The sequence below is a fragment of the Canis lupus genome, chromosome 19 (assembly GCF_048164855.1).
Source record: "Canis lupus baileyi chromosome 19, mCanLup2.hap1, whole genome shotgun sequence".
Lineage (NCBI taxonomy): Eukaryota > Metazoa > Chordata > Mammalia > Carnivora > Canidae > Canis > Canis lupus.
In genome coordinates, this window is record NC_132856.1 from 9,934,271 (window position 1) to 9,960,740 (window position 26,470).

General features: G+C 41.9%; 1 protein-coding gene across 4 annotated transcripts; it reads left to right on the forward strand.

Annotated features, from left to right (window-relative positions):
- Nucleotides 1–9,106: 9,106 nt before the first annotated feature.
- Nucleotides 9,107–24,826, forward strand: CIDEC (cell death inducing DFFA like effector c). 4 transcript variants are annotated; one of them, XM_072785213.1, is made up of 6 exons: nucleotides 9,109–9,188; nucleotides 11,375–11,452; nucleotides 12,412–12,565; nucleotides 19,639–19,797; nucleotides 19,887–20,074; nucleotides 24,339–24,826. In XM_072785213.1, the coding sequence occupies exons 2-6, from the start codon at nucleotides 11,400–11,402 to the stop codon at nucleotides 24,499–24,501; spliced, it is 717 nt and encodes a 238-aa protein (XP_072641314.1). In that variant the 5' UTR covers nucleotides 9,109–9,188; nucleotides 11,375–11,399; the 3' UTR covers nucleotides 24,502–24,826. The 4 variants fall into 4 exon arrangements, with proteins under 4 accessions (XP_072641316.1, XP_072641314.1, XP_072641315.1 ...); XM_072785214.1 differs by lacking the exon at nucleotides 9,109–9,188 and adding an exon at nucleotides 9,214–9,257; XM_072785215.1 differs by lacking the exon at nucleotides 12,412–12,565 and having other exon boundaries at nucleotides 9,107–9,188.
- Nucleotides 24,827–26,470: the final 1,644 nt, after the last annotated feature.

The window sequence follows — 26,470 nt, forward strand, 5'->3', positions numbered from 1 at the left end:
CAGACTGACATCTGTCTTTCCCTTACACTGAGCACAGGGCATCACTTCCGCGCTATATCTGACAAAAATCCTTAACTTGCATCTAATAGGTAAATTGAAGGACATTCTATAAGATAACTAGACTGCATTTTTTTTAAATGTCAAGGATGTGGGCGTGCCTGGGTGGCCCAGTCGGCTGAGTGTCCGACTTAGGTTATCAGCTCAGATCTTGACCTCGGGGTCATGAGTCCAGGCTCCACGGTGGGCTCCACGCTGGGTGTAGAGTCTATTTAAAAAGTAAAAATGTTGTGGCACCTGGCTCAGTGGTTGAGCGTCTTACCTCTGGCTCAGGTCGTGTTCCCCGGAGTCCTGGGATGGAGTCCATGAGCTACCTGCGGGGAGCCTGCTTCTCCCTCTGCCTATGTCTCTGTCTCTCTGTGTCTCTCACGTATAAATAAATAAAATCTTAAAAAAAAAAGAAATACAATTTCCTTTTTTATTTATAGCTTTGGCATTTAAAATTTTTTATTATTTATTTATTTATTAAAGATTTTATTTACCCGTGAGAGACTGATGCAGGACTGGATCCTTGGACCTGGGGACGACCCAAGCCAGAAGCAGACGCTCAACCACTGAGTCACCCAGGGATCCCGAAAATTGTATTTCTTAAATAATAAGACTTGAGAGTCTAAATGACCGCTTGATCCAATTTTGTGTTAGTAGGCATGAAAATAACATCAATCTCATACATCTCTACCACAGCTCTTGGGTGACCAGGTGCATCCTCAATGAGCAGTACATTCTGAAAGAAATCTTTTTTTTTTTTCCTTCTAAGTAGTAGGTCTCAACAGCAGGCTTAAAATATTCAGTAAATCACATTATAAACAGACATGCTATTATCCAGAATTTGTTGTTCCATGTATAGAGCACAGAGTAGAGTTAGTATAACTTTTAAGGGCCCTGGGACTTTCAGAATGGTAATGAGCACTGGCTTCAACTTCAAGTCACCAGTTACACTAGTCCCTAACAAGAGAGCCCATCCTTTGAAGCTTTGAATCCAGGCACTGACTTCTCTCTAGCTATGAAAGTCCTAGATGGGGACACCTGGGTGGTTCAGTTGGTTGTGTCTGCCTTCAGCTCAGGTCATGTTCCCAGTATCCTGGGATCACCCCCCCCCTCCCCAAATCAGGCTCCCTAGTCAGCAGGGAGTCTGCTCCTCTCCCTCCGCCCCTGCTCATGCTCTTTCTCTCTCACTCTCTCAAATAAATAAAATGTTTTTTTTTTTAATCCTAGATGTTATCTTCTTCCAGTAGAAGGCTGTTTCATATACACTGAAAATCTGTTGTTTCATTAGCCACCTTCTTTAATGATCTTAGCTAGATTTTCTGGATAATTTGCTGCAGCTTCTACTTGCTGCTTTATCTTGCAATTTTATGTTATGGAGACGGCTTCTTTCCTTAAACCGCATGAACAACCTCTGTTAGCTTCAGACTTTTCTTCTTCAGCTTGCTCATCTCTCTCAGCCTTCAGAGAATTGAAGAGAATTAGGGCCTTGCTCTCAATTAGGCTTTGGCTTAAGGAAGTGTTGTGGCTAGTCTGATGTTTTATTCAGACTATTAGAACTTTCTCTATATCAGCAACAAGACTGTTTCACTTTCTTATTATTCATGTATTCACTGAAGTATCACTTTTACTTTTCTCCAATGACTTTTCCTTTGCATCCACAACTTGCTGTTTGGTACAAAAGGACTAGCTTTCAGCCTGTCCCAACTTTCAACATGTCTTCCTCACTAAGCTGAATCATTTTTAGCTTTTGATTTAAAGTGAGAGACTTGTGATTCTTCCTTTCACTTGAACACTTGGAGTCCATTATAGGATTATCAAATTGGCCTAATTTCAATATTGTTGTGTCTTAGGAAATATAGAGGCCTGAAGAGAGGAAGACAGGGAGAGAAACTGCCAAATGGTGGAACAGTCACAGCAATGCTGGTTAATGAAGTTCTCTGTCTTATATAGGCATGGTTCGTGGTGCCCCCAAGCAGTTACAATAGTAACATCAAAGAGCACTGATCATAGATCACCATAATAAATAAAATAATAATGAAAAAGTTTGAAACATTGCAAGAATTACCAAAATGTGGCACAGAGAAATGAAGTGAGCAAATGCTGCTGGAAAAATGGTGTTGACAGACTTGCTCAATGAAGGGTTGCCATGAGCCTTCAACTTAAGAAGAATGCAATATCTGTGAAACACAATAAAGTGAAGTATGATGAAGTAAAGTATGCTTGTATCTGTCTCCTCCCCCTATACTCTCTTGAGAATCTTTTCTTGCCCTGTGGAACTTCTGCTGACCCTTTAGAATCTATCTTATTACTCCAGCAAAATTCACCTGCTCCGACATTAGCTCCCATGGCTCTCACTCAGTAAGTTGCAGTGTTTGTTAAGCCTAATTTAGGACCATTTGTGATAGAATCACCCAGGAATTTTTTTTAATCACCCAGCATGTATTTCTGGGGTACCTGGGTGACCCAGTCAGATAAGTGGATCATGATTTCATGTCCTGGAATCAACCCTAGCATGAGGTTCTATACTCAGCAGGGATTCTGCTCGAGGGTTCTCTCTCGTTCTCTCTCTGCCCCTTCCCCCACTTGTGTGTGTGCTCTCTCTCTAAAATAAATAAATAAATAAATCTTTTTAAAAGACCATATATCTCTGGGCCTTGCCTTTACCCAAATAAATCATTTGGGCTGAGATTCTTTATTTTTAATCTAAAATGTTGACTAGGGGGGATCCCTGGGTGGCGCAGCAGTTTAGCGCCTGCCTTTGGCCCAGGGCGCGATCCTGGAGACCCGGGATTGAATCCCACGTAGGGCTCCTGGTGCATGGAGCCTGCTTCTCCCTCTGCCTGTGTCTCTGCCTCTCTCTCTCTCTCTCTCTCTCTGTGTGACTATCATAAATAAATAAAAATTAAAAAAAAATAAAATGTTGACTAGGTAATGCATTTATGTGGTTTAGAAATCAAACAACATAATACATTTCTGCACAATGAGCACATAGAAAGATGTTCAGCACCGTTAGTCATTAGGGAAATGCATTTCAAAATCTCTATGAAATCCCACTCCACACCCACTGGGATGACTAAAATAAAAAAGATAGACCATAACAAGTGTTGCCATGGATGTGAGGAATTGGAACCCTCAATGACTGGTAGGGATGTAAAATGGTACAGCTATTTTGGAAAATTTGCTTGACAGTACCTAAAGAAATTAGAGTTACTAATATGGCCCAGCAATTCCATTCCTAGATATATACCCAACATACATCTATGCAAAAATTTGTACAAAACATTTATAGCAGCATTACTAAAATAGTCAAAAAGTGAATAACCCTATTCATCAACTGATGAATGGATAAAAAAATGTGGTATGTCCATAAATAGTTATTTGGCAGTGAGGAAGGACATATACTACTTCGTGTGTGAACCTTGAAAATATTATGCTAAGTGAATAACTAGTCATAAAGGACCCCATATTGAGTGATTCCATTTATATGAATTATCAAAATAGACAAAGCCATAAAGATCAAAAGCAGAGTGGGGATTGACAGGAGGAAAAAGGGATTAATTGTAATAGGTATGCAGTTTCTTTTTGAGGGTGATAAAGATATTCTACAATTATATAGCAATGATTGTTGGACAACTTCGTGAATATACTAAAAACCACTGAATTGTACATCTTAAAAGGATGAACTTTATGGTATGGGAATTATATCTCAATAAAGTTGTTATTTTAAAATGCAAATGGTCATAAGGGAAGGGCAATAATGAAAAGGTGTGATCATTTACAGCAGCAAGATTTTTTTTTTGTTTCTTTCTGTTTTGTTTAAGTAGGCTCCATGCCCAACGTGGGACTTGAACTCATGACCCTGAGATCAAGAGTCACATGCTGTACTGAGTGAACCAACCAGGCACCCCTAGAGCAGTGATATGTAACTGCTTTGGTACCATAGACATCTTTGGCACCCTGGGGACCCCTTCTCAGAATGAAGTTTTTGAATGTACAAAATACAATATAGAAGATTACAGTGAAAGCAAATTGTATCAAAATAAAGTTCTCTGATTTTTTTTAAAGATTTTATTTATTTATTCATGAGAGACAGAGAGAGAGAGCAGCAGACATAAGGCAGAGGGAGAAGCAGGCTCCACGCAGGGAGCCCGACGTGGGAGGCAGGCGCTAAACCGCTGAGCTACCCAGGGATCCCCAAGTCCTCTGATTTAAAAAAAAAATACATGCAGTGAAAACTCCTCCTCTCAACTCTGCTCCCCATCTTCCTAGGTCTCAACTCAGTCTGCCCAACTCCACCCCAACCAAGAAAACACTTTCGTTTTTTTTTTTAATGTTATTGTATCTATTTCCAGAGTTTTTTTAAAGCACAGACAAACAAATGTAAAGTTATATTCTTGTTCTACTCTTTCTTAAATACAGAGGGTACTGTATTATACACACTATTAAAGACCTTGCTTTTTGTTTCCATGTAATAATATATCTTGGAGATTTTCCCCCAAATCAATATATAAAGAACGTCCTCAATTTTTTTTTGCTTCCTAGTGTTATTCCATTATATGATTAAAAGATAATTTTTTAAAGATTTTATTTATTTATTCATGAGCATACACAGAGAAGAGAGAGAGAGGCAGAGACACAGGCAGAGGGAGAGGGAGAAGCAGGCTCCATGCAGGGAGCCCTACGTGGGACTCAATCCCAGGTTTCCAGGATCATGACCTGGGCTGAAGGTGGCGCTAAACCGCTGAGCCACTGGGCTGCCCTAAAAGATAATTTATTTAACTTGTCTTGCTTGTAGGATATTTGGATCATATCCAGTATTTTGCTATTACAAACATAGCTTCAGTACATTTTATTTATTTATTTTGTACATTTTATCATTTCATTCCTGAGCAAGTAGATCTATAGTCTGGAATTCCAAAATTAGTATTGTTGGGTCAAAGAATATATGATGTTTGTAATTTTCATAGATCTGGACATATTGTCTTTCACAGAGGTTAGACGGATTACATTCTCACCAACAATATGTGATTGTGTGTGACTCCTTGCTTTCCCACAGTTTGCCAACAACATCTGCTAGTCTGATGGGTGAAGAATCACATCTCTGTGTAGTTTCATGTTGTATTTCTATTTCTTTTTTTTAAATTTCTGTAAGTGGGATTAAATGCCTTTTCATATGTTTAAGGGTCATTTGTATTTCATTTCCCTGAATTGCGTTCATATCCTTTGCTCATTTTTCTACGATGTTGTTGGTCTTAGTTTATATATAGATAGAGGAGGAAGAAGAGAATGAGAAAGAGAGAGAGACAGAGACAGAGACAGAGAGAGGGAGAGAAAGAGGGAGAGGAGATCAACATCTTGCCTATATTAGTTGCAATATAGCTTTATTTGTGTATGTCATTAGACTCTGCCCAGGTATGACAAGTTGAACATGCAGAATTTTTTTTTTTTTTAAGTAGGCTCCATGCTCAGTGTGGAGCCCCCGGGGGCTTGAATTTACCACCCTGAGATCAAGACCCAAGTTGAGGCATGGATGCCTGGGTAGCTCAGTGGTTGAGCATCTGCCTTTGGCTCAGGTTGGGTCCTGGGATCAAGTCCCACATGGGGCTCCCCACAGGGAGTCTGCTTCTCCTGCCTATGTCTCTGACTCTACCTGTGTCTCTCATGAATAAATAAATAAAATCTTTTAAAAAAGAAAGAAAGAAAAAGAAAGAAAAAAGAAAAAGAAAGAAAGAAAGAAAGAAAGAAAGAAAGAAAGAAAGAAAGAAAGAAAGAAAGAAGAAAATAATAAAAAGACCTGAGCTGAGATCAAGAGTCAGACTCTTAAGTGACTGAGCCACCCAGGTGACCTCAGAATACTTTTTAAATGTAATTCAATGCATAATCTTTTCTTTTATGGCTTCTCAATTTTGAGTCATAGCTAGAGTCTTTCTCCACTCCAAGGTATCTCAAATGATTTCTAGGCCCTTCAGAGTTTAAGAACCATGCTCAGACATCTGCCTCTCCCACTAGAATGTGAGGTCCCCAGATAGGGACAAGAACTGACTCCTCTGTGTCTCCAGCAGCCCAGAGTGCCTGGCATAGTATAAAGCCTCAAGAAAATGCTTGTTGAATAAATAAATCCTAATTGGTTCAAAACCATCCTCTTCTCCTAAGTACTGTAAAGAATCCTCAGGTTCATGGAGCCATCCTCTACCCCAAGGCAGGTGATCTTTGATTTTGGCTTGCAGTTACCTTTTCCTTATCTGAGTCTGCTTTCCATGATGCATTGAGAGTTCATCAGAACCAGACTGCTTTGAGTCATCCACTGACACTCAATCACATGTTAGATGTTCAATAAATGTTTGAGGGATGAGTGTCTAAGGGAGGGGCCCAACCTGTTCCCCAGAACTTCTCTGAAGTATTTGTTTATACTTCTCTTCTGGCTCTTGGACTGCCTTCAAGTTTAGTGACTTGTGTTCCTGTCTCCTCATTCTGCTCCTTCCTATCCCAGATCCTTTGTACTGATGTTTTCTTTGCCTTAACCGTTCCCCCAGGACTTCAAAAGATTGGCTTCTCAGCAGTAGGATTTAGCTCGAAGTTCTTCTCCCTTGAGTCCTTGCCTGAACCCACAGGCCAATGTAGTTCTCTAGCCATTTGTTATCATACCACTTTGCTTTGTTTTCTTCCTAGAAGGTCATTATCTGAAATCCTTTTGTTTATTTGCATATTTGTACAGAATCTGAGTTCCCCGCTGCCCTAGGAATGCCAGCTCCTTGAAGTGTAGAACAAGGCTGGGTTCTTTCCTGCTTCTTTCCTCCTCGTAGGGCTGGCATATAGTAAATGCCAAGTAAATATTTGCTGAATAAATGAATGGACGATGGCTGTTTGGGAGTTCCTCGAGGAAGGGATTTAGATATTAATAATAGGGGCACCTGGATGGCTCAGTCAGCTGGGTGCCCCATGAGGACTCTTGATTTCAGTTCAGTTCGTGGTCTTAGGTTCCTGGGATCTGGCTCACACTCAGCAAGGAGTCTGCTTCTCTCCTTCTTCCTTTGCCCTTCCTCTCACTCACTTGCTCTCTCACTCTCTCTCACACACACACACACAATCTCACTCTCTCAAATAAATAAATAAATCTTTAAAATAATAATTATAATAATGAGTGATTTATTGAGCCCGAAAGATGCACTAAATTGTGCAGTAAGTACATTTCATGATTATCTCAATCTTCATGACAACCAGTGAGGTAGGAGCTATTTTTAATCCCTATTTGTCAGATCCAACTGAGGCTTAGAAGAGTTACATCATACAGCTAATGCTAGACCTCTAGCTCAAGAGTGAGGTTCCTGAGCAGTCACACCTTCAGGATCACCTAGGAACCTATTAGAAGTGGTTTCTCAGGCTCCACCCCAGTCATACTGACTTGGAAACTCTGGGATGGGGCCCAGCAATCTAAATTTTAACAAGCTGTCCAGGTGATGGGGACACTGATGATACACAGTGTGAAACATCTTGAGCTGAAAAAAAGATGAGCTTGAACTCTTGTTTTTTTATTTTTTTTAAGATTTTATTTATTTGAAAGAGAGAGTAAGCATGAGTTCGGGGCAGAGAGAGAGGGAGAGGGAGAGGAAAAAGCAGGCTCCTTGCTGAGCAGGGAGTGAAGCAGGGCTAGATACCAGGACCCCAGGATCTTGACCTGAGCTGAAGGCAGATGCTTAACTGACTGAGCCACCCAGATGCCCCTTGAACTCTTTTTTTAAAAAAAAACACTTTATGAAAAAAAATAAACATTAAAAAAATAAATAACACTTTATGTATCACTTGTAAAAGCAGAAATAAATAACAGCTTTATGCAGATATAATTCATATACCACATGTCCACCTACTCTAGTGATCAAATCAATAATTTTTATATTATTTTTTTAAGATTTTATTTATTTATTCATGAGAGATACAGAGAGAGAGAGAGAGAAGCAGAGACACAGGCAGAGGGAGAAGCAGGCTCCATGCAGGGAGCCCGACGTGGGACTTGATCCCAGGACTCCAGGATCACTCCCTGGGCCGAAGGCAGGCGCTAAACCACTGAGCCACCCAGGGATCCCCAAATCAATTATTTTAAATATATTTTTCAGTGTTGTACAACCATCGCCAAAATGGACTGTGATTAGATTAATTGATTAGAACATTTTCATCTCTCTTAAAAGAAACCCCATCACTCCCCATTAGAATCATTCCTCATCCTCTCTCCCTCCCCAGCTCTAAGCAACCACTAATTTATATTTTCTATCTTTATAGTTTTGCCTATTCTGGTCATTTCCTACAGCTGGAATCATACAAATATGTATGTAATCTTTTATGACTGCCTTCTTTCACTCTGCATGTTTTCAAAGTTTATTCATGTAGTAGCATGTAATCCTTTTTATTGACAAATAATATTCCGCTTATGGATATGCCACATTTAAAAAATGCATTCATCAACTGATGAGCATTCAAGTTGTTTCTATCTGTTAGCTATTGTGAATAACACTGTGAACATTTGTGTATAAGTTTTGGCGTGGACATATATCTTCATTTCTCTTGGATAATACATGTAGGAGTAGGACTGCTGGATCAAGGGTTAGATCTTTCACTATTAACCACTACACATTTTAGCTAGCCTTAGTCTCTAGTATTATTAAATAATTATGACACCAATATTCCCTTCTATCTATTAATTGTTTTTATTGCAAAGCTTTTTACTTTTATTATCACAAATCCTCACCACAATTCTTTAACACAGGAATCGTTATTGTATTGCTGTTGTACAGGTGAGAGAAACGGGTTCCCAGAGACAGCTTGTCTACACTCAAACAGTGAACTTGAGTGGAGTTGGGACCACAACTCACATGCCCCTATATTCTGTGCACTCTGTGCCTGATATCACATCCTGAGCCATACCCTGTCCCAGAGCTTTCGAAACTTGCCTTTTTCCCTCCTTTTGAGCCTTTTCTGGATGTTAGGCTGTCCTGAAGTCCCAAGGGTGAGAGCTGCACACTTACTCCCCATGCTCTTTCCCCCAGCTGGAACTGAAGGCCAGGGGAGGGGCTTCTCTGGGAGCTGGAAATAAAATGGAACAAGGGCTGTGCTGTGCTGGGCAATATCTTACTGGAGGCTGTGAGGGGGCGGTAAGTGTTTTGTTTTGGGACTTGGGGAGGAAACTCCTGGAGAGCAGGTGAGAAGCTCCTGGTGAGCAGGTGAGGAGGGCTTTGCAGTTTTGCTTCAGATGGAGAGTAAGGAGGGAGGCTGAAACAAGCTGACATGGGTAGTGCTAACTGGGGGAGTTCACAGATGGGTGGTGCTAGGAAATCCCCCTAAGTTGTTAGAAGGAAAGAGGGATTTTACCTGCCTGAGGAGAGGGCTCCTCATTCCATGACCACTCTTTGAGCCCCTTGCCCTGTGCCAGGTCCTCTCTGCCCTGGGAATACAAAGAACATTTCAGGGCAAGGCACCCAAGGATTGGTGGGGCTAAGGCAGAAACAGACACTGAGGCACACTTGGCTTGGAAGTAGGAAGGGCAAGAGGAAGGGGGAACTGTATGCACCACCTAAGAAGGCTTTCCAGGGTCTGTGCTTTTCTCATTTATAGCATTCTTGTCCAGTCTGTGTTGTCCATATAAAACTTTTCTTTTTTTTATTTTTTTAAATTTATGATAGTCACACAGAGAGAGAGAGAGGCAGAGACACAGGCAGAGGGAGAAGCAGGCTCCATGCACCGGGAGCCCGACGTGGGATTCGATCCCGGGTCTCCAGGATCACGCCCTGGGCCAAAGGCAGGCGCTAAACCGCTGCGCCACCCAGGGATCCCCATATAAAACTTTTCTTATCAGAAAATACATTCATACATATTTTTTTTTAAGATTTCATTTATTTATTCTTAAGAGACACAGAGACACAGGAAGAGGGAAAAGCATGCAGGGAGCCTGATGAGGGACTCAATCTCTGGGATCCCGTGATCATGCCTTGAGCCAAAGGCAGCCGCCCAACCCAATCGCTGAGCCACTCAGGTGTCCCAAGCCTTTTTATTTTTAAATTTTATGTATGTAGGGACGCCTGGGTGGGCGTCTGCCTTTGGCTCAAGGCGTGATCCCGGGGTCCCGGGATCAAGTCCTGCATTGGGTTCCTTGTACGGAGGCTGCTTCTCCCTCTTCCTGTGTCTCTGCCTCTGTGTGTGTGTCTCATGAATAAATAAACAAAATCTTAAAAAAATAAAAAGGCTTTCCAAAGAGTGGAAAGTAGTGAGATTGAGTCTTCAAGGCCGCATTTGTTTAGCCCTAGGCTGGAGAAGGACACTGCAAGTGGAGAGAACTGTCTTTCCAAAGACTCAGAACATGCAAGGGCACCTGGGTGGCTCACTGGTTGAGCATCTGCCTTTGGCTCAGGTCGTGATCAAGGGGTCCTGGGCTCCTATGGGGAGCCTGCTTCTCCCTCTGCCTATGTCTCTGCCCCTCTCTCTCTCTCTGTCTCTCATGAATAAATAAAATCTTAAAAAAAAAAAAAAGACTCAGAGCATGCAAGAGCTGAAGTAGAGAGGTTGAAGAGAAAGCTGGCAGGTGAGCTGAGTATCAGCTAGATCTCTATGTTCAGGATGGTTGTCAGTAGCCAGGAGCCACAGTGGCTATTTTGATTTAAATTAGTTAACATTAAACAAAGTTAAAAATCCAGCTCTTCAATTGTACTAGCCACATTTCAAGTCCTCAGTAGCCACATGAAGTTAGGAATTCTGGTACTGGGGAGAAATGATATAGAACATCTCCAACATCCGTCATCACAGAAATTCCCTCTGGCCAGTGGGAAGTCTCAGAAAGGGTTCAGATTGCTCAAGGACACAGGAGAGAGCCTGCTTGGACTGAGCTGCCTGGCCTGTGTGAGCCTGGCCTGTGAGGTCTCTGGGCTGTAGATAAGGAAACAGTCTCCAGAAAAGGTAGGTGATATGACTCACCTCCTGCCAGCGTGAAGTAGACTCTGGCCCCAGGGATAGGAATCAACCAGGCAGGGCCTCTTCAGCCCCAACTGGGAATCCCTGATCAGTGTGACCAGAGCCAGAGTCAGAGAAACATGGAGTGAGTAGTCCTAGGGAGGGAGGAGCAGCTGCCAAGTAGGTTGAGCCTGGGTCTCCAGGGGGTCTCCAGCTTGGTCCCAGTTGGCATGTGTGGGATTGGATAAGAGAAGGGCTGGAAAGGTGTGTGTGGGAGTTGAGAGGAGAAACCAGAGTGTAGGTTAGCTGGATGGGGGTGGGGTTACACTCTGTCAAAAGGTGAGTGAAAGGGAGCCTTCTGTTCCTACCCTAACTAGCTTTTCTGCTTCCTTCCCAGGTCCAACATTATCCAGGTGACAAGGATGGAATATGCCATGAAGTCCCTCAGCCTTCTCTACCCCAAGTCCTTGTCCAGGTGAGGAGAAGCAAGAGTAGAAGCAAAAGGGAGCTACCTGTAAGGCAGACCTTCTGAAATTTCAACAGGCTCATAAGTCACCTGGGCATCTTATTAAATGCAGATGTATATTTAGTAGGTCTGGAGTGGGACCTAAGATTTTGCTTTTTTTTTTTTTTTTAAATTAGAAAAAGTGGAGCACTTGAGCTGGGGTGGGGGGGAGGCACACACACACACACACACACAGAGAGAGAGAGAGAGAGAGAGAGAATCTTAAGCAGGCTCCATGCTCAGCATAGAGCCCAAAGCAGGGCTCAATCTCAGGACCCTGAGATCATGACCTAAGCTGAAATCAGGAGTCAGACACTTAACCAACTGAGCCACCCAGGTGCCCCCATTCTTGATCTCATTTAAACCTGATCACGATTTTGGGAAGTAGAGATTATTATACCTAATTTTAGGTATAATAATAGATGGGGGTACTGAAGCACAGAGTGGGTATTCTCAATCACCTAGCAAATGAGTAATGGAGCCAGGATTCAGGTTTGAGTCTGACAAAAACCCAGGCCACTTCACCACTTCATTTCATTTTACAGGTGGGAAGAGAGAGACCAAGAGGGGAAAGTGGTATTGGGGAAATGTGGGATGGGTCTCCAATCACCTTGCTACTCATCATGGTCAGTGTCATCAAGCAGCATCAATGCCACTTGGAAACTTATTAGACATATAGAATCCCAGACTCCACTGAGACCTACAGAATCTGAATCAGATCCCCAGAGGACATATATGTCACTAAAATGTGAGATGTACTGATCTGGCAGGCCTTTGAGTAAGACTAGAAAGATTAGAGCAGGCTTGGTGGGTGGTAGAGGAGAAATATGAGGAGCTCCACCTCTGGGGGATGGGACTTAGGTTCCTGCCATGGGGCAATGGCTCAGAGGCAGCAGACAGCTCATTCTAATGCTCCAAGTTGTCTCCAGGCATGTGGCAGTGAGCACCTCAGTGGTGACCCAGCAGCTATCGTCGAAGTCCAGCCTGGAGGCCCCCAAGGCCCGGCCCTGTAGAGTAAGCACTGCTGACCGGAGTGTGCGGAAGGGCATCATCGCACACAGTCTCAAGGACCTCCTGAACAAGGTGAGGGAAGGGGCTACCCTCAACACAGCCCAACCACTGGGACTGTGGCTGAGAGCTGCTTCTGTCCTCTGGGTCGTGAGCTGGGAGTTCAGCTGGGATGCAGCTCATGGGTTAGATGGTGAAAAGATTTCCTTTCTGATGCCAGCTCTAATAGGTCAATTAGTGCTGTCTAATGGATTAGTGACAGGCGGAAGGCAGTATATTGCCACCCTATGCTAATAGTAGGTCAGTGGTATTTTCAGAGTATATTTTTCTTATTGGAAGGACCTATAAGTTCCCTTTTCCATTGTACACATGCCTGGAAGTTGCAGAAATAGGCACAATCTTAGAGATTCTATTTCCCATCTCCTCCCTTTAGCCAGGGCAGGTCTTCAATCTGTCTCCTACACTGGCCTTCCATGGAAAGCTTAGTGAATAGCTATGGAAGACTCTCTTCAAACTATTTCAAGCTTCCAGAGCAGGAAACCAAAGACACACAGCTCTGTGGACAGTAGTAAGAGCAGGCAAGAGTAACACCCTTCCCTATTTCTATGTTCCCTCTCTCCCACTGCTTCTCCTAGAGCCTCATCTAATCTGGTTCTTTATTAATCTTGTGCTTCACTGCCCTATTAGCTTATCAGCTCCATGTGAGGGTAGCCCTGCTCCTATACAAACCCAGTTGCCTGGCACAGATCATACATTTGGATTAAGCTTCTGATCACTAGAGTCTAGAGTTTAACATATAGAAATCATAGCTGACCTGAGTCCAGAGTCCCTCCCTTGCTTCTGTGAATTAGGTCTATTGTTCCTCATGGGAGCCAATTTTCCCTCTCTTGAGACTTGTGGCTATGACACACCAATTTCTTATGTCCAGAATCAAAAAGTCTCTTTCACATTGGAGTCTAAACTTACTAGTGTTATTCACCTGAGGTCTGGGGACCACCTCCTGTACCAAAGTGGACTTGTTGCCCATGACTTCCCAGAATGCCCTCCCTGGGATTGATTAGGTGATGAGTGAGGCTCAGGAGTTGTCATTTTTAGTGAGTTCTTCAGGAGATTCTTAGTCACTTAGTTTGGGGACACTGAGTTAGAATCCTAACTCTAAAGGATGCAGAGAGGAACAACAGTGAGGGTCCATTTTTTCCAACATGGAACACAGGTCAGAAATGAATCTTACTGGGGATCCCTGGGTGGCTCAGCAGTTTAGCGCCTGCCTGTGGCCCAGGGCGTGATCCTGGAGTCCTGGGATGGAGTCCCACGTCAGGCTCCCTGAATGGAACCTGCTTCTCCCTCTGCCTGTGTCTTGGCCTCTCTCTCCCTTTCTCTGTGTATCTCATGAATAAATAAATACAATCTTTAAAAATAAAAAAAGAAATGAATCTTACTGATAGAGCAGGGAGGACATCAACCTATCTGCTGCTTTTCCAAGTTTGGCAATTTATAAAGAAAGGAGCAGAGAGAGTGAGGGGGAAAAGGGCAAGATGATATGGTTGGCAGTGACCAGATTATTAGTCCTTGATTGGCCATGGTAAAGAACAGAGGGGTTTCATTTTAAAAGACCACAGTAAGCCTTTAGAGGATTTTTTAAAAATTAATTTTGAAAGAATCTCAAACTTACAGAAGTTGCAAGAACAATACAGCACTTCTTAAATCTTTGAGAGTAAATTGCCAACCTGATGCTTCTTATTCTTGGATACTTCAGTGTGTCTTCTCTACAAACAAGAATATTCTCCTATATCATTGAAGTAGAACCATCAAAACTGGGAAACATACAATCTTACATGACCACAGTTTAATTCTGAGACTTCATTCAAATGTTACTAATCATCCCAGTAATATCCTTAATAGCAAAAGGATCCAGGTATGGATTGAGTATTTTATTTAATTGTGTGTCTCTTTAGTCTCCTTCAATCTGGAACAGTTCATCAATTTTCCTTAAATTTCATAGCCTTGATTGTTTTGAATATTATAAGCCTGTTGTTTTGTTTACTGTGCTTCAGTTTGGCATGGCTTATGTCCTCAATTCAGCCTGTATATCTGGCAGGAATATGATAAAAATAGGTTGTCACTGCAAAATTGCAAATAACTTTGTCACATTACTGTCTAACTTTGATTATCTGAATAAGGAGGTATATCCAGGCTTCCCTATGTAAAGTTATTATTTTTCCCTTTGTGTCAATTATTTTCTATAGAGGTATTTTGTATTAAATATATATCTCATTCTGCACTCAATTTTCAACTTCTTCATTTACTTGTGTCAGAAGAGATTAAAATATTTCTATTTTAATGGGATATGAGGATGATAACAGATTATTTGTTGATGCTCAAATGGTCCAAGATTGGTCTTCTGGGTGGCTCAGTGGTTGAGTATCTGCCTTTGGCTCAGGTCGTGGTCCCGGGGTCCTGGGATTGAGTCCCACACTGGGCTCCCCAGAAGGAGCCTGGTTCTCTTCTGCTTATGTCTGTGCCTCTCTCTGTGTGTCTCTCATGAATGAATAAATACAATCTTTTTAAAAAAAATTTGTCCAAGATTTAGCCAGTGGGACTCCTGTCAACTTGTGTCCTTTTCTCAAGTCCCTATTATTCTTCAGTGCTTTCTGACTTTCAGTCATGATGAAGTATTGCAAGCTTATTTTGTATTTTACTTGCCCCAGCCCTGAATTGGCCATTTCTCCTAAGGAGATCTGCTTCATTTTAGTGGAGAATGGTATTCAGAAATTAAGATCTGGGAGTTAGGTGTGTTCACTGCTATTGGTGTGTTGCTGATCCCATAACTTTATTGAAGAATTTTAAGCAGAAAAAATGTTCTCTAGCAAATGAAAGCAAGAAAACTAAAGTGTGAATTCTGCTATCCCAAGAGATAGATGATGTGGTCGTGAATGTCCTAAATAGTCTATCCTTATATACAATTTCCTTAAATGGGGTAGTATTATAATACGCCACCTGACTTTTCATTTCATTCTCTAGCATGAATGGGTCATGGAACTCCTTCCATTTTAATCAATATAGTATAAAATTTAGTAAATGCATATAATGGATAACTTCTAGCATTTCTTGGAATCATAACCTTGAGGTAGTTACTACTATTTTAATTTTCTAGAAGCAGAGGTCAAGTTCCTTCACTGGGATTTAAACTCAGGCTGTAGGGGATCCCTGGGTGGCTCGGTGGTTTGGCGCCTGCCTTTGGACAGAGCGTGATCCTGGAGTCCTGGGATCAGATCCCACATCAGGCTCCCTGCGTGGGAGCCTGCTTCTCCCTCTGCCTGTGTCTCTGCGTCTCTCTCTCTCTCTCTCTCTCATGAATAAATGAATAAAATATTTAAAAATAAATAAGTAAAATAAACTCAGGCCGTCATCTCATACATATTTGCCTTTAACCATTGTGAGGACTCTAAGACTATACTTGCCTCAACTTTTTGGATGATGAAACTAGTTCAGATAAATGCAATAACTTTCTTAAATTCAGAATAATATTGTAAGGGAGCTAGAATTCAAACCCAGGTTTTTTAAACTCTAGAGATAGACTATCCAATGCAATAGTTACTAGTTACATGTGGTTACTGAACTCTGAAATGAGGCTAGTTGAAACTGAAATGTGCTTAAGTATAAATTACAAGATTTTGAAGACTTAATAAAAAATGTAAAATCTCATATTTTTATATTGATTTTATGTTGAGATCATATTTTGGATGGAATTAAATATATGACAAGTATCATGTGGCTATTAGAAAATTTAAATTTACAATTGTGTAATACAGAGCATCTATGAAAAACTCACAGGTAACAACATACTTTTTTTTTAAATTTTTATTTATTTATGATAGTCACACAGAGAGAGAGAGAGAGGCAGAGACATAGGCAGAGGGAGAAGCAGGCTCCATGCACCGGGAGCCCAACGTGGGATTCGATCCCAGGTCTCCAGGATCGCGCCCTGGGCCAAAGGCAGGCGCCAAACCGCTGCGCCACCCAGGGATCCCCAGTAACAACATACTTAATGGGAAATTCTGAAAACTTTCCCCTTAAGATCAGGAATGCGATAAGGATATCTGTTCTTGCCACTTTTATACAACAAGGTGCTGGAGGTGCTAGCTAGGATAATTAGGCAAGAAAATAAAATAAAAGGCATCCTGATTGGAAAGGAAGAGGTAGAACTATTCCTATTTGCAGACAGAAAACCCTATAGAACACACACATACAGACACACAATTAGAGCTAATAAATGGGTTTGGCAAGGTTGCATGATATAAGGTTGCAGGATGTAAGACCAATATACAAAAATCAATTGTATTTCTATATACTGGCAATAAATAATCTGAAAATAAAATTAAGAAAAATGAAGGGCACTTGAGTGGCTCGATTGGGTAAGCGTCTGACTCTTGATCTCAGCTCAGGTCTTTATCTCAGAGTCATGAGTTCAGGCCCCACATTGGGTTCCATGCTGGGTGTGTCACCTACCCATAATTTTTTTAAAAATAAATAATGAGTCCATTCATAATAGCATCAATAAGAATAGAATATTTAAGAATAACTTTAACAGGAGTATATGACTTATAGATTGAAAATTAACATTGGCAAAATAAATTAGACTGAAGATTTAAACAAGATCTAAATAATAGACAAATGTGCTCAGGGACTGGAAGACTTAATGTTGTTAAGATGGCAATACTCCCCAGCTTGATCTGCAGATTCAATGCAATCTCCATCAAATTGCAGCTACTCTTTTCCTAGATATTGACAAGTGGATGCTAAAATTCATATAGAAATACAATGGACCAAAACTAACTAACACAATCTTGGAAAAAGACAAAGTTGGAAGACTTACATTTCCTGGTTCCAAAACTTACTACAAAGCTACAGTAATCAATTCTGTGGTATTGACAAAGGATAGACTCACTCTATTAGTTTGCTAGGGCTTCTATAACAAAATACCACAGATTGATACTTAACAGAAATTTATTTTCTCTCAAATCTGGAGGGTGGAAGTCTGAGATCAAGGTGCTGTCAGGTTGGGATCCCTGGGTGGCGCAGCGGTTTGGCGCCTGCCTTTGGCCCAGGGCGCGATCCTGGAGACCCGGGATCGAATCCCACATCAGGCTCCCGGTGCATGGAGCCTGCTTCTCCCTCTGCCTGTGTCTCTGCCTCTCTCTCTCTCTGTGACTATCATAAATAAATAAAAATTAAAAAAAAAAAAAAAAAAGGTGCTGTCAGGTTTGGTTTCTTCTGAGGCCTCTCTCCTTGACTTGTAGATGGTTGTCTTCATGTTTACAGGGTATTCCTTCTGGGTATATTTCTTTGTTCTAATCTTTCCTTTTTATAAGGAAACCAGTAATACTGGAATAGGGCCCATCTTAATAATAGCATTTTAGGGCAGCCCGAGTGGCTCAGTGGTTTAATGCTGCCTTCAGCCCAGGGCGTGATCCTGGAGACCTGGGATCGAGTCCCACATTGGGCTCCCGGCATGGAGCCTGCTTCTCCCTCTGCCTGTGTCTCTGCCTCTCTCACTCTCTCTGTATCTCTCATGAATAAATAAATAAAATCTTTAAAAAAGAAATTATTAAAAAAATATATATCATTTTAATTTAATTACCTCTTTAAAGACCCTATCTCCAGAGACACCTGGGTGGCTCAGTGGTTGAGCATCTGTCTTTGGCTCAGGTCATGATCCTGGGGTCCTGAGATCGGGGCTTCCCATGGGGAGACTGCTTCTCCCTCTGTCTGTGTCTCTGCCTCTCTCTGTGTGTCTCTCATGAATAAATAAATAAAATCTTAAAAAAAAAAGACAATCCAATTAAAAATGCATAAGGAGGGGTGCCTGGATGGCTCAACTGGCTAAGCATCTGCTTTCAGCTCAGGTCATGATCCTGGGGTCCTGAAATCAAGCCCTGCATTGGGCTCCCTGCTCAATAGAGAGCCTGCTTCTCCCTCTCCCTCTGCTGCTCCTGCTGCTTTTGCTCTTTCTGTCAAATTAATAAATAAATAAAATATTTTAAAAGATGGGTAAAGAAAAAAAAAGATGGGTAAAGAATTGGAATGGACATTTCTCTAAAGAAAATATTTATTTATTTTTCTTTTTTTAAAAGAAAATATTTAAATGGCTAATAACATATGAAAAAATGTTCAATGTGATTAGTCTTTAAGGAAATTCAAATTAAAACTATTGCATACTCACTATAATGTCTAAAATAAAAGACAGACAATAATAAGTACTGATGAAGATGTAAAGAAATTGGAATCTTCATCCATTGTTAGTGATTATAAAATGATGCAGCTGTTTTGGAAAACAGTTTTGTAGTTCCTCAAAAAGTTAAACATACAGTTAATTGTGTGACTAGCATTTTCATCCCTAGGATATACCCAGGAAAACTGAAAACAGATACTTATTCACAAACTTGTAGATGAATACTCATCTCAGCAACATTCATAATAAAAATGGAAACAACCCAAGTGTCTATATCAACTGATGAATGGATTAAAAATGTGATTATATCTATATAGCAGAATATTATTTAGCCATAAAAAGAAATGAATCATGCTACAACACAGATGAACCTTGAAAACATACTGAGGAAAAGAAGCCATTCTAAAAAGACCACATATTGTATGATTCCATTTATATGAAATGTCTAGACTAGGCAAATCCATAGAGACAAACATAGAGGTTGCCATGGGTTAGGAGATAGGAAATAACTGCTAATTGGTACTGGGTTTCTTTTGGGATGATGAAAATGTTCTGAAATCAGATAGTTGTACAACTTAGTGAATGTAGTAAAAAATACTGAATTATATAATTTAAATGGGTGAATTTTATAGCATGTGAATTATATCTCAATAAAAAATTACATATGTGATTCCCACTATATTTTTATTGGGCAGCACTGCTCTACAACATAACCATGAAGCTAGGTACCAAGTAGGACCATAATATAGAATCTTTGGGTGGCGATCCCACAGCAAGAGCCTGGGTTCCAGTCCCATTTCTCATAGATCCTTAACCACTTGTTCTTTCCCTGGCAGCTAAGATGATGTAATATGGGTCTTCCTCATGCTCTGTGGCTACATGGGGATAGCAGAAGCATCACTGATCTGATTTCTAGGTCCGGGACACCCTGCTGCTGGCAGACAAGCCCTTCTACCTGGTGCTGGAGGAAGACGGTACAACTGTAGAAACAGAAGAGTATTTCCAAGCCCTGGCAGATGACACAGTGTTCATGGTCCTCCAGAAGGGGCAGAAATGGCAGCCCCCCCAAGAACAGGTGAGTTCCCACCTGTGTGATGGGGAGAACATTGGATGCCTGGGAGAAGTCCTTGGGAGGGTACCAACCATAGGCTTGTCTTGACACAGGGTTCTAGGTACCAACTGTCCCTCTCCCATAAGCCTGCCAAGAAGATTGATGTGGCTCAAGTAACCTTTGACCTATACAAGATGAACCCACAGGACTTCATTGGTTGCCTGAATGTGAAGGCCACTCTTTATGGCACATACTCCCTTTCCTATGACCTGCATTGCTACGGGGCCAAGCGCATCATGAAGTGAGTGAATTGGGATTCGCTGGGGATAGGGTGGGTATTCAGCAAGGAGAGAGCACCTCTCTGCTCATATGGACCTCAGCTTCTTAGGACCTGGGACTAGTGTTGATTTTGACAAAGCATAACAGTTAGCATTTGTCTAGAACGTTAGGGCTGAACTAGTGCTTTCGCATATGCCAAAGGGATACACATACTCTTCCAGGTGGAACAGGGATACATTATTTTCTTTTTTTTTTTTTTTTTTTTTTTTTTTTTTGATACATTATTTTCTAATTACTTTCCACTACAACAACTACTTTTTTTCACCTAAAATAATAAGTTTTCCTAAGTAGTATTTTAATCAATGTTTTAAAAGTGAACATGTGTCAAAGATTGTATTGAACTCATTAATTAAGGAGAGAACCAGCAAGCAGTTAAAATCAGTTCAGAGAATTCAAAATCTAACCAATATATAGGTCCATCAAGGATGCTGAGATAAGGGGTGCCTGGGTGGCTTAGTCATTTGAGTGGCCAACTCCTGGCTTCGGCTCAGGTCATGATCTCAGGATGATGGGATCAAGCCCCATTTCAGGTTCTGCCTTCTGCCCCTGGGAAGTCTGCTTGGGATTTTCTCTCCTTCTGCTTCTGCCCCTCCTCCTCCCTCTCTCTCTCTCATAAATAAACAAAACTTAAAAGAAAAAAGAATGTTGAGATAAATTCATAGACACAAAATTGGATTTTTCCATGTGGGTGGGAGGGATGAAATAATTGTCCTTCCACAGAAGGAATTAATTTGCATGTCCATGGAAAATAGTCATTTGTATTATCTAATGAAATTCTTTTAAACTTTTTACTGTACTTCTGAAATCAAGTAATACAGGAAGCATGAGAATATGTTAAATTGTAAGACAAGGATTGTTGTGGTGGTGTTTCCCAATTTCAGCTGCTCCATTCTAGTGAATTCTTACCCTATCAGGTGGATGCAGCCACTGAGGCAGAGGCATCCAACTATTCCAAAGCCACAAAGCTAGGGAGTAGCAGACCATGGCCTCTTGCCAGTTTCTTCTGACAGATTCTTCTCCTCCCCAATTGCTTCATTTAGCATCTCTTGAGCCATCCACAGTGTGCCTGGCCCTGTGATGCAAGCTAAAGATCCAGAGATAAACAAAATGTCAGAATGAGCTCCACGCTGGCAAGAATTTCTATTGCCTCCGGTACCTTGATGAATGCTGGCACATAGCAGTAATTCAAAAAATTGTAGAATGAATGAAGATGCATTTGATCCTTGCTCTTAGAGGCCTTCTGAGAAATAGGATCCCCACACTTCTGCCAGAACATATATAGCTAGAGTATACCAGACCTTCTTGGCTTTCTGAATTTCTTCTGTGCACATCCAGTCTGGAGGTGAGGGACCTGAGGTGTTCTGCTTGCCAGAGAGGACATTCAATGACAGGCTTGAACCTAGTTTTGTGGCTAGAATTCTCACATTCCTCCTAGTCTACATTCTTTTTTTTTTTTTTTTTTTTTTTAAGATTTTATTTATTTATTCATGAGAGACAGAGAGAGAGGCAGAGACACAGGCAGAGGGAGAAGCAGGCTCCCTGCAGGGAGCCCGATGTGGGACTAGATCCCTGGACTCCAGGATCACACCCTGGGCTGAAGGCAGAAGCTTAACTGCTGAGGCACCCAGGGGTCCGTCCTATTCTATATCCTGCCCCATCTTGATCTGGGCTTGCTGCCAGTAGTTTGCAAATTTCAAAATCTAGAGCAAGAAGTTTCAGCCTGTAAACTCAGTGCATTAAGGGGAAGTAGGACTCTCAGACCTAAACACAGTAGACATGTTGGTATCAAAAAAACAGCAAGCTGGGGTAGGTGTGGTGAATTAGTGGTGTCAGCTAGTTTTATTATTACTGTTATTGTGGTTATAGTAAAACATACATAAGATTTACCATTTTAAAAATATTTTATTTATTTATTCATGAGAGAGAGGGGTTGGGGAGAGAGGGAGAGAGAGAGGCAGAGACACAGGCAGAGGGAGAAGCAGGCTCCATGCAGGGAGCCCGATGTGGGACTTGATCCTGGGTCTCTAGGATCAGGCCCTGGGCTGAAGGCGGCACTAAACCGCTGAGCCACCCGGGCTGCCCAACCATTTTTAAAATATTTTAAAAATTTATTTGAGAGAGAGGGAGAGAGAGAGAGAGAGAGAGAGAGAGAACGAACAAGCAGGGGGAGCAGCAGAGGGAGAGGGAGAAGCAGGCTCTCCACTGAGCAGGGAGCCTGATGCAGGGCTCCAACCTAGGACCCTGAGATCATGACTTGAGCCGAAGGCAGACACTTAACCAACTAGGCGCCCCTAAAATTCACCATTTTAACCATTTTAAAGTGTATAATTCAGTGGCTGTTAAGTACTCTCACAATGTGCAACAGTTACCACTATCAATTTCTAGAACTTTTTCATCATCTCAAACTGAAACTCTGTACCCATTAAACACTAACTTTCCAAACACTAACTTTCCACCCTACCTTCTTTCAGTCCCTGGTAACATGTGTTCTGCTTTCTTTCTGTTAATTTGCCTATTCTAGGTATCTTATACAGTACTTGTCCTTTTGTGACTGGTTTATGTCACCGAGCATGTTTTCAAGGTTCATCCACGCTGTAGCATGTGTCAGACTTTCATTCCTATTTATGGCTTGATAGCTGGTTTTAAGCCTTAGTTCTGTAATTTTAGAAATGAGTATACTTCTCAGGTAGAGCCTTTAAATTTTTAAAGAAGGGGCGCTTGGGTAGCTCAGTTGATTGAATCCGACTCTTAGTTTCAGCTCAGGTCTTGAGATCCCCTTGTTGGGATCTGCACTTGATCTTAGCCAAAAGGCTGAGAAGCGATTCCCTTGTTGGGATCTGGGCTCAGTGAGGAGTCAGCTGGAGATTCTCTCTCTTTCTCCCTCTGCCCCTTCTCTCACTCACACTCCCTCTCTCCCTAAAATAAATAATCTTTAAAAAATAAATAAATAACATTTTAAAGAATTTTCAAGTGTAGATCTTTATAGTTCTAATTATCTTTTTGCCTCCCTATACCTCAACCATAAGTTCATTTATCAGATAAAGGTTAATAGTTTGAAAGTTTTAATACCAGGACACCTGGGTGGTACAGCGGTTGAGTGTCTGCCTTCGGCCCAGGGCATGGTCCCCGGATCCAGTCCTACTTTGGGCTCCTTGCCGGGGGCCTGCTTCTCCCTCTGCCTATGTCTCTGCCTATCTCTCTCTCTCTCTCTCTCTCTCTCATAAATAAATAAAATATTTTTTAAAAAAGAAAGTTTTAATACCAGTTAGAAAGTCTTTATTTTTCTTTAGCTTTCTCTTCCCTGATTCCCCTTAGGGTTAGACACCCCTAGTAGCCCTCATTTATCTTTTTTTTTTTTCTTAAGATTTTATTCATTTATTCATGAGAGACACAGAAAGATAGGCAGAGACATAGGCAGAGGGAGAAGCAGGAACCCTACAGGGAGCCTGATGTAGGACTGGATCCTAGGACCCGGGATCATGACCTGAGCCAAGGCAGACGCTCAACCACTGAGCTACCCAGGTGCCCCCATTTATCTCTTTTAAACATATTTGGAAAAGAACTTGGTTAAAGTAGTCAAGCATTCAACCAGCTACTCTTGTTTCTATGTTTTGTCCTACTCACCTATCTATTAGGCTCCAAATTAAGTGACTTTATGCTATTTCAATCTCATAACTTTATGAGGGATCAAAATGGTATAATCCTATTTTACAGATGAGAAAGCAGAAGCTCAGAACTATAATAATTTGCCAAGCTTTACACAGCTAGTAAGACTGGATTAGAACTCTGGCCTTTCTGATTTAAGCTCTGTTCTCAGTACATTGCAACACCAAGCATGGGGATCTTCATGTGTCCAGTGCTCTGAAAATTAGCTACACTACGCATGACTTGGAAATGCCTCAGCCTCTAGAACAGAGGTCATAAAGCACAGAGACATGGTACTGAGATTAAGGTGGCTGGCCCAAAGTAGTATTACAAAAATTAAAGGCCTTATGAAATTAGCTTGAATTTTGCATGAGAAAATAAGGAGGTAATGGACATCTCCATTAAATTATGATTGCAGGCAATGCTTATAGATCTTTCGCATTTGCTGAGGGAGGGCACCATCCATTCCTGTTGGCACACTGCTCTGCGGTTTGTGAAATTATGGAGGTAGCATGGAGGGTTGGATAGCAGGGAGGGGTTTTCTTCATGTTTTGACTCTAGTGCCTTTTTCTTCCACCCAGGGAAGTTCTTCGTTGGGCCCTCTTCAGCATGAAGACCACAGGCCATGTGCTGCTCGGCACCTCCTGTTACATGCAGCAGCTCCTGGATGCCACGGAGGGAGGGCAGCCCCCTGAGGGCAAGGCCCGATCGCTCATCCCGACCTCTCTGAAGATGCTGCAGTGAAGGCTGGAGTCCTTGGAGACATTCCCCCAGACAAGGACTAGAATGTGGCCCCTATGCTCAGCTAGTAGCATCCACAAGACGGCAGCTAGACAGCCTCTTACCTTGCCACACCCTCCTCACCCAACTAGGACCATGAATGATGAAGTCTTCCCAGGGGAAAAAGGCAAAAACCTGAGAATTGCTAGTCAGAAAGTCTGCCCCTCAGCTCCCTTTCTTCACATGCTCTACTTTCATCACGCTCCCCACCTCCTGGCCAACCAGCCCTAACGCTCCTGAAAGAACTGTGTATGATACTAGAGAATTCACATTACATTATTTATGCTGATCCATCTTTGCCTGTGTTTTTTGTGGGTGAGGGTCTGGAGTTCTGTCTGCAAGGTTGGAAAGGTCTAAGGGACGAGAGGAATCTATTGTCAAGCCATTTTCCCAAACGTGGGGGTTACAGGAAACAGGACTTTTTCTACCAACAACAACAAAAAATATTTCTACCAACAAAAAAGATATTTGATTCTGGAACTAATGTCTGCTTAATCAGAGACTTGAGCAGACCATGTAAATCAATATGATAAAGTTCAATTTCTAAAGGAAATCTGACCATCAGAAGGGCTTTGAACGGCAGGGTAGGACTAAGGCACTTCTCTCATAACATTTTATTACAACCTTTTAAGTATTTAGCAGAGAAAGTACTACTCAGGCTGTAACACAACCCTCCATCAATGCTCTCCCTGGCTTACTAGACAACTTATCTGTCATGTTTCTTGTTGTTATCTTTCATAACAACTTCAGATTTCAAAATGAGCTTTTACTTAGCCTCAAAGAATATTAGTTTCTCATCAGTGTGAGCTGGAATTTTTCAATATAGAGCAACTCAAACAAGATAAAAACATGAAAGGCTGTTTGTAGGTGGACCGTGCTTTTTTCTGTGACTCTCAGATTCAAAACATGTCATTTCTGCCTCTGCATATAAAATCTATTTGGGTTTATTAGATACAAAGTCCCATGTTACCAAAGCTAGAGTCTGGAAAGTTATTGCTGGCAGCTGATCCAAACCTGCAGCCATGTGTGGGAAGAGCTGCAGAGCTAGCAGAAACACTTTCTATTCTGGGTTTTCCTGCTCTTGCATTTATGACTAGAGGCCTGGTGCTGTGCTATCCTGGCTCTGTGGGGTAGGCCTTACGGCATGGAGGCATAATCACCAGCATAGAAGCTATTCCTGGTCAACACTTGCAGAGGCTGCAGCCTACCTGTTCCTCTTTTTTTTTTCTTTACATTAATGTAGTCAGTTTTATTTATTTGACAGAGAGAGGGATGAGCTGCAGAGGGAGAGGGAGAAGGAGACTCACTGCTGAGCAGGAAACCCAATCCAGGGCTCTGATCCCAGGACCCTGGGATCATGACCTGAGCCGACCAACTCAGGCACCCTCACAAGTGAGTCTTGAGTGACTGACCATGGTCTCTTGGCACTGAGCACTCTCAGCCCAGGGAAAATTAGGTTCTTTTCTTCTAGAAACCTGGAGACTAAGCAGCTGTTGGCAGTGAACAGGAGAGGGCAGCCTTTGATGAGGCTAGGGTATATGAAAGAAAGATTCCAGAGAGCACAGGGCCTCAGGAGAGCCAGAGGCCAGTCCAAGTGGGGGAATGGCCCCTCCTGTGGCCCAAGTGCCACAGCCAAGATGGGGACTGTTGCAGTTCAGGCACACTGTGTTCCAGCCCCCGGGCCCTACTCTTTCCACTTTTGCTCAAGCTGGTACTTATGAAAGCATAGGAGGCCTTTCAGGAGAGTGGTTCTAAAATGCCGTGGGGCCTTATGACAAAGCACAGTACTGTCTGAACCCATAACAAGATAAAACCTCTTCTATTCTTGCCAAATGTCTTGCCAGTTCTGTTTCTATTTGTGTACATCTATCCAAAAATTATTTTAAATCTTTGAATTAAAAAAATAAGTTTCCGGATGCCTGGGTGGCTCAGT

What these genes read in the sequence shown, in the direction of transcription:
- CIDEC (XM_072785213.1), top strand. Translation starts at nt 11,400, where the DNA reads ATGGAATATGCCATGAAGTCCCTCAGCCTTCTCTACCCCAAGTCCTTG. An exon ending in TACCCCAAGTCCTTGTCCAG is followed by an intron (nt 11,453 to 12,411) that starts GTGAGGAGAAGC and finishes AGTTGTCTCCAG; the next exon opens with GCATGTGGCAGTGAGCACCT. An exon ending in TCAAGGACCTCCTGAACAAG is followed by an intron (nt 12,566 to 19,638) that starts GTGAGGGAAGGG and finishes TCTGATTTCTAG; the next exon opens with GTCCGGGACACCCTGCTGCT.